The sequence below is a fragment of the Electrophorus electricus genome, chromosome 18, assembly GCF_041902795.1.
Source record: "Electrophorus electricus isolate QZ-2024a chromosome 18, ASM4190279v1, whole genome shotgun sequence".
Taxonomy (NCBI): Eukaryota; Metazoa; Chordata; class Actinopteri; order Gymnotiformes; family Gymnotidae; genus Electrophorus; species Electrophorus electricus.
In genome coordinates, this window is record NC_137514.1 from 19,625,754 (window position 1) to 19,634,289 (window position 8,536).

Below are 8,536 nucleotides of genomic sequence, written 5' to 3' on the forward strand. Positions count from 1 at the left end.
TTAGATACAGGGTCTGTTTAAACGTGTGAAGTGTGTTCGTGTTTAACGTTGATATTGAATGAATGCCACCATTGTCTTTTATGGTAATTGTTAATAAATGTTTCATCAAGTCGAGGGAGTCTGTGCGTCCTGCCCTTGCGGCACTCGGGCAGCCGTTACAATGATCTGTAGGCAAATTGAACCATTACTAAATTATTTATAACAACTAAAAAGATAAAAACAGTATAAATATAAACATATAAATAAAATATAAAATTTATTTATTATTTCAAATAAATTTTAATACACACAGGGATATAAGAGAAAATAAATATAATTATACATGCTTCAAGAATAAACTTTCCAGTGAATATATAGTGTTATGCATTGCCCAACTTCACACCTGACCCCCACACCTGTCTCATACACTATCATACAATGTATCAAAGTAAGAGCAGTACTCATTGGGAGAGCATCGTTTTCTAGCACGAAATAGGTAATAGGCGCGGTGGTCATATTCCTATAAAAGGCTCATGTCAGGACTCCAGTTTCTTTCTCTGCTGAAACCAAGAGCACATGTTACAATGGCCAACAGGACCTTGACCTGCTGACCTAATAAGATGTACAGGAGGAACAAAGTCATAATGGATGAGATAAAGAAGTGATATCTGATGATGATAATGATGATGATGATGATGATGATGATGATGATGATGATGATGATGAAGAATATAACTGATCATGATGATTCAGCTTCATGTGAGGAAGATCTCCCTGAAGACCATCAAGCTGGGAGAGACATTTTTGTCAAAGAACAGGCTTTGCTGTGGTCCACATCACTCTTTGTTGATCAGGGCAGGCTGGCAGCACACAATCTAATGCAGATGACTCAAGGGCTTACAAGATTAGCTATGTCCAATGCCAAGGACTTTGCCTCAACCTTCTGCCTCTTTACTACACCAGACATTGAAAAGATCATCCTTGAAATGACAAATATGTAGGGTTTCCGCAAGTATGGAGAAAACTGGAAGAAGATGGATGCCATTGACCTGCGTGCCTACATAGGTGTACTATTCTTGGGTGGTGTATACAAATCCTGAGGGGAGGCCACATCCCGTCTTTAGGATGCTGAGAGTGGAAGGGCAATTTTCTGCATTTTTTGTGACCCTGATATTGAAATCTGTCTCTCTTTGTCAAAAGGTCATTGTCCTTTCAGACAGTACATGCCTAGCAAGCCAGCAAAGTATGGAATCAAGATCTGGGCTTCCCTGTGATACACAATGCCGCTACACTTAGAAAATGCAAGTGTACACAGGGAAGCCAAGGGGTGGAGCCCCCGAGATGAATCAAGGGATTTGTGTTGTTCTTGATAAGACTGAAGGTCTGACATCTGTTACGTGTGACATTTTTTTTTTACATCATATGAACTTGACAAGTACTTAATGAAGAAGAAGATAAGCATGGTAGGCACAGTTAGAAAGAACAAGCCTGAACTCCCTGCTGCACTCCTTACAACAAAGCAGAGAGACATATTTTCTTCCAAGTTTGCCTTCACCCCAATACCATGCTTGTTTCTTATTGCCCAAAGACAAACAAAAACATCATCCTCATGAGTACATTGCACAAGGATGCTAAGATCCGACATTGTGAAGACAGGAAGCTGGTTATGATCCTGGACTACAGCAAAAACAAAAGTGTAGACAACCTGGACAAAGTGATTGGAGCATATAGTTGTCATCATCATCATTGCTTCTCTGTGCACTCCAGCCGTGTGTTAGATTACCCCCAGCACCCCTTATCCTCTGTTTATTTTACCATTCATGTTTCCTCATTTAATAAACCACCTCCTGCATTTTGCATTCTACCTCTTGCCTTGTTCCTGTCGGAAGCGTAACATAAGCCAATTGTGATAGACCTAGAAGATTTAAAGAAATAAAAGCACCTTTATTGCGCACTTATTAAACTAGTAGACTAGCTGTCCCATAATAATGCTAAAAAAATTGATCTGAAGATAAATAATTAAACATTGAGAATCTGAGGATCAGTAGTCACCTGACTATTCTCTGCTAAATGTAATACATTTACACCCCACCCCACCACCACAATACACTTCTGCACAGAAACAGTATACAATTTATGTACCATACACACACAGAAGACCATAGATACCACCTATAACACTATAGGCAACAATCATACACTGAGTACCACAAATGCACACACACACACAGACTGTCCTCACCATAAGCAACACCTAGTTGTTAGCAGCAGATCAGGAGGAATGACTGTAGTTTTATTTGTTTTAGAACCACTGTAGAACACATGAGTGACCTGAGGAAATATGAATATGAATGAAGCACACTCTGTCCTACACAAACCCCACCCACTCCTGCTGGAAATCCAACATGCTCCTCCTGCTTCTATTCTGTGCTGATGGGGACATGGTGGGTGAAGCAGGGTGGGGTCACCTAGGAGTTCCCAGCCTCCCACTGGCACAGAGGCACTGGGGGCTCTGTTCAGCTTGCAGGCCCTTGGACCGGCGCAGAGAGAAGCATTGAGCAGCTGCAGCCATGCAGCTCAACAACTGTGTTCAGGCGCCCCTCTCCTGAGCACACAGTGTAAAGGGATGAAGGGGCCCCTTCACACACACACACACACACACACACACACACACACACACACACACACACACACACACACACACACACACACTGCTGCATATTATCTATATAACTGATTTGCTTGTTTTTCTGTGCCATTCCATTACCCTGCTTTTAAGTTAGGATGCATCCCAATTGTGTACTAATTACCGATGATAACTAGTATTTGAATATGTAGTATGCAGTAGAGTTAATAGTATCAATGTGGGGTAAACTCAAAAATCCACAAAGCATACATAGAACTGGTTGGTTTTTGAGTATGGTTTTGATGGACAACAACAACCCACAATGCAATGCGAAACAGAAAGGGAGCTACTCAGGTCTGGGAAAAAAAAGCCAGACAAGAACACGAGTTAAGTCACGATGGTGGCAGGAGAATGGGTGTGTAAATGTGTATCTTAGATTCCTTTTAAATTCTTTTTAGGAAAAATAAAGTAATTTACAAAGAGAATAAATTATTAATATATTAGTAAGAAATCTATTTGAAACGCACGTTAATTTGGATAAGTTATCTTGCTAGGTAGCCACCTAGAGTGGTGTGAAAAGTGTTTTTTTTTCAGACACTTTTTCCCACCACTGTAGCTAATTGTTTTGCATTTATAAACAAGTTAGCTAATTAGCTACCTAGCTGAAAGCAGCTAATTTTAAATTAACATCTTAGTGAGAGACATATTATTTGGAAATACATGCAGAGACATATACATTTATAACGCGTGGTGGCCCGAGTGCCGCAGGGCGAGGGGCAGGACGCACAGAATCCAGCGACTGGGACGTACATTTATTTACATAAACACAAAACGATATTGCTACTCACAAGCGTTACAAACATTAACATGAACATGAAACGGTTGACAAGAAACAAGCACAATAAACATGCATACGTTTAGCAATAACATAAGGAACACTACATCAAAACGTTACATCCACAATAACCAACAATCCTGCACACTACAACGAGGGTTAAATGCATAAACAAAACAAGGTGCAGGTGTGGTCACAAACAACGACCCTCCCACTGCTCGTGGCGGGCCAACCCACGTGACTCGCGGGAGGCGAGCGTTCCGTGACAACATTACCAAGAGTTACCATAGCAATATGAAACTTCAATGGAACTGTGATGATTGCCCCCTCTGCCAGGCGTTGCGATTTTCACCGCTATGAGTTCTGTTTTGTTTTCTGCCTGGTCTTTGTTACATGTGCTTCTTTGTTTTGGTTTCATTTTTTTCTCTGTCCCCTATTTAGTTCTCTGCCTGTTATCTGTTTCTCCTGTGTCTTGTTGTTACGTTATTAGTTCGTGTATTTAAGCCCTGCGTTCTGTCACCCAAGTTGTCGGTTATTTTGCACGTTTGGTTTCTTATGCAGTTTGTGCTCTTCATTGATGTTTGTATGTTATTTATTCACCTGACTCTTATTTATGTATATGCTTAGGTTTTATAGTCTATTTTCCAAGTGTTTCATATTGCCTCATGTTTGGTTTACATTCTTTGGTTTTGTTTGTATTTGCTTTTATTTATTAAAGTTCCCTCTTCGAACCTGCAACCTGCCTCTTGCCTTGTCAATATACAGGAACACTTTGGGTTTAAAAGATATTTATTAACGGTCATGTATATTTGTTCATCCTCAGTGTGGATTCAACTGAAGTGGTCCAATGTAGGAAATTGCAGACCATACTATTTTGATAAATGGAGATATTTAATATTGGTAACAATTGTATCATGGATAACCTAATGAACATTTGGAAGATTCATTTGATGGCATTGTAAACACATATCTCAAACCCAAGATTTACATTTTAATCATTAGCCTCTGGCCTAAAGTTACCATCATAAAACTAGTTTTCTGTGACATCTATAACTGTAGTGTAATGGCCCAAGTGTCGCAGGGTTTACAAGGTAAACGATGAACACAAACAAGGGCATTGACATTGTGAAAACGGACACGAACAAAGGCAGTGTGAACAAAGGCAATGGCCGACATTGATGCACACACCAACAAGAGGTTTAAATAAATAAACACAGAACAACGCTAACTAGGTGCAGGTGTGTGCAGACATGTAGGCATGTTTACAATCAAAGTAGAAACTCCCACTGTATGCAGCGGGCTGTACCACGTGACAGTGAGAGTGGAGCGTTCGTGTTATTGGCGTTGATGGGCCCAGAGACTAGTAGCTCCCCCAGTCAGTCCTCATTCCATCAGAGACAGTTCAGGACAAAAGCGCACACACACACACACACACACACACACACACACACACACACACACACACACACACACACACACACACCCTTTTGGTTTTCACAAAGTTTACTGCCTCAGTTGTTTTGTCCGATATTTATATGATATAGATAAGTTTTTTTTATAAAAAAAATTGTATTGACAAATACATCTAGTTTAAGCAAAGACTTAATATTTACAGTGTTGACCCTTCTTTTTTTAAGACTTCTGCAATTCACCTTGGCATGCTGGATATCAGCTTCTGGGTAAAATCTTTACTGATGGCAATTAATTCTTTCCTAATCATTGCTTGGAGTTGATAGCAGTTTCTGTGTTTTTGTTTGCCCACCCTCTTTTTGAGGATTTACCACAGGTTCTCAATGGGATTGAGATCTGGGGATTGAGATCTGAGACATGGTGCTCCGTCATACTGGAAAAAAAATAAAAAATAAAAAATTGTTCATCACCAAATTGCTCCTGGATCGTTGGGAGAAGTTGCTCTTGGAGGATGTTTTGATACCATTCCTTGTTCATGGCAGTGTTCTTAAGCAAACATTTGAGCAAGCATTCAGCAAAAGGGCTGAAATGCAGTGGCTGGAATGGAGTAATTTTTGTGATGAAGTTGATTTTCATGGCCAAGAATGACTGACTTTTCAGTTAATTGCAATTCATCTGATCACTCTTCACACTCTAGAGATAATGCAAATTGCCACCATTGAAACTGAGCCAGCAAACTTTGTGAAAAGCTAAATTTGTGCTAGTCTCAACTTTTGGACATGACTGTACATCGTTAGCAAAATCTTGACTGCATACTTGATATTTCAAAACAGTAACAGGCCACCATCACAATTCAGTATGAGCACACAGATATACACAAAAAGTCAGTTATACATGAGTCATTTGTTGGTTTAAAGGGCAGCAAAAGACAATTGACAAGTTAACTGATCTGCAACAGGAAACTCTGGTCCAAATTAGAGTGTTTATGACAATGCCATTGCTAGTTGCATCTTTTCAAAGATCATTCAGGAAGCTAAAATGTATCAAAACACACCTTCAGTCAAATGTGAACAATGACAGTTTGGACCAATTGGCAGTGATCCGAGCTGAACACAAATTGGCCTGTTCAACTGATGAAACAGATGCCTAAATTTATTGTATTGTTGCTAAATACTAGTGCATAGCCACAAAATGTAACTTAATGATTAAAATAGTTATTAATCTGAACTTCAAATAAGCTATTCTTGGCCTTTTGTACATATATAGCAATTCCTGTGATTCTCTTGAAATACTGAAATTTAGATAATCTTGATTTTGCATACCCCTCAACAAATGAGTGTTGGCAAACCTTTTTAGAAATAAACACAATGAAACTTTGGAGTAATGAACAAGTTACACATGGTTGTAATGTCCCCTTATTGAAATAAAGTGGTCCAAAATGTAAATTGAAATCCAAATGTTAAATAAGGTAAGATATAAATGTAATCATAATGTATGGGAGCTATATGAATGCATTATTTTCTGAATACAAGAACAACAACAGACCTCTGAAATGTACTCTGTTACAATCTAATGTATTGAAGAAACTGCATGAAATTATTGTCTGGCTTTGGATACATAAGGAATTTTTGCTGATGTAACAATTTTGCTAATACATGCAGGAGACAGCAATGACTACACAAAAGCCTTTGAAAAAAAATGTGTAATATATATTCAAATTCGGGGAGCAGCCTTCTAAGGTTGGAGTATCTACTTGTGGCATTAAGAAAGTTGATAATAAAGTGTAAAAGGACAGTCAAATAACATTTACAATATATGCCATATATAAATGTTGGTAACACAATTATACATATTTTTTTTTTATTCTAGACATTTACATATATTTATGACATAGGCAATGCCACAGAAAAAAAAAAAGAAACACTAAAATGAATATCATATCAATCTGTAATTTCCATCAAACCAGATGCCTGTAGAGTCTTATCAATGTTTGGTATGAGTTCTGAGGCAAAGTCCCACACCCTTTTATCAACAACCAGTTGATCTTTGGTAAGAGTCCCTTGTCGTGGTGATCTTACATGAACAATTCGACATACATCAAAAGGCACAAAAAAGACATCTCCATATTTTTGGGGTACGTAGTGCACTGATGTTTGCACTACAGTCCTTGGATTGATAATCATTTTTCTGGGGTTGTCTAAGTCTTTTCTATCTGGTTCTCTATAAATATGTTCCATAATATTAACACCGGGTATATTTCTCCATTCTGGCCGACAGAATCGATCACTCTCTTCAAATTGTGTCTTGGGGAAAAAGTGACTCTCAATGAAAAACACACCCATGTCTTTGTGCTGCTGTTGAAGATCCTCCATCAGTAATGGAAGGTTAGCATGCTTATAAGGCATAATGATTTCATCAATGTCATTCAGAAGAACATATTTGGACTGATACATGTTTCTATAAATACACTCATTGAGGGTTACCAACTGACCATAATAGTGAAGGTCTCCACCTTGCTCCACAAAGTTCCATCCTTTAGATGGGTTAAGGAAATGGTCAATAGGATATGGAACAATCTCTAAAATTCCTTCCCTCTTATAATGCTGTAAGAGTTTCTCCAGGTCAGGTCCACAGCTCGTATTGTAGATAACTATATGTTGAACACCTAGAAGTTTGTATATCTCCACTGTTTGGGCAAATTGCAGAACATTATTGTAGCTATCAAAAAGGCTGGAGATACAGACAGTGAAATTGAACATAAATGATTCATGGGTCTTTTCATTCTTGATGGGCAATAAATCTTCATTATGAATCTCTGAGATGTTTGCACTGGTTGAAATGGCTACACGTGTTGCACTCTGAGTGTGTGCGCCATGACACAGGACATCTGAGGCTCCAAATGGAAAGCCAAAATGGTCAACGTGTATCTGGACTTCAGCCTCAGCAGTCTGGCAGTTATGGTCATTGTTACAGTAGATGCAGTAAAGAGGCTGCAGACTGTCCCTTCTGATTATGCTGATAACTCGAATGGCCTTATTGATTCTGTGATCGATGAATGCAGACACCATTAAATGTTTTGAGTGTTTAATGGGGGTTATGGAAAACAAATTGAATTTGTTTGTTTCAGAACCATTGAATCTAGATGGCAATATGTCCATAAATGTATATCCAGTAAACATTTGAGTAAGGATGACCCCTAATAACACAGAAACTACAATCAAAACAAAAAGAGGGACTTGCTTTTTTTCCATCTTAATCCACTATCCAGAAAAAAACACCTGCAGATTGAAACAAAATAATTGCATTAATACAACCACTACAAGCAGTTTCTGTTTATTTTCGGAATACACGTGTATACACATGTTCCACTATAATGGGAAAATTAGTGACCAAAAAAATTAAAGAATTAAAAAATAACAAGGACTAAAAAATGTTCTGCGATGTGAGCAGGCTTGTTATTGTCCTAGAATTAGAAGCTCAGCATGAACTAACTACTTGTAACAAACGTTCTACTATAAATGACATTATACTTACCCATTTATGGGTAAAGTATGTGCACTGAGTTGCCATTTCATAGATACACGTACTCAATAGCTGTACCAAAGTGTCTATCAGTGCTGGGTTGGGACCAGATATACAAGATATGCAATGCACACTCAACCTGTTTTTGATTGGCATGTGGAATC

At 38.5% G+C, this 8,536-nt stretch overlaps 1 protein-coding gene across 1 annotated transcript; it reads right to left on the minus strand.

The window, feature by feature from the left end:
- Positions 1 to 6,790: 6,790 nt before the first annotated feature.
- On the minus strand, positions 6,791 to 8,008 carry LOC118242740 (uncharacterized). Its single transcript, XM_035535082.2, has one exon. The coding sequence runs from the start codon at positions 8,006 to 8,008 to the stop codon at positions 6,791 to 6,793; it is 1,218 nt and encodes a 405-aa protein (XP_035390975.2).
- Positions 8,009 to 8,536: the final 528 nt, after the last annotated feature.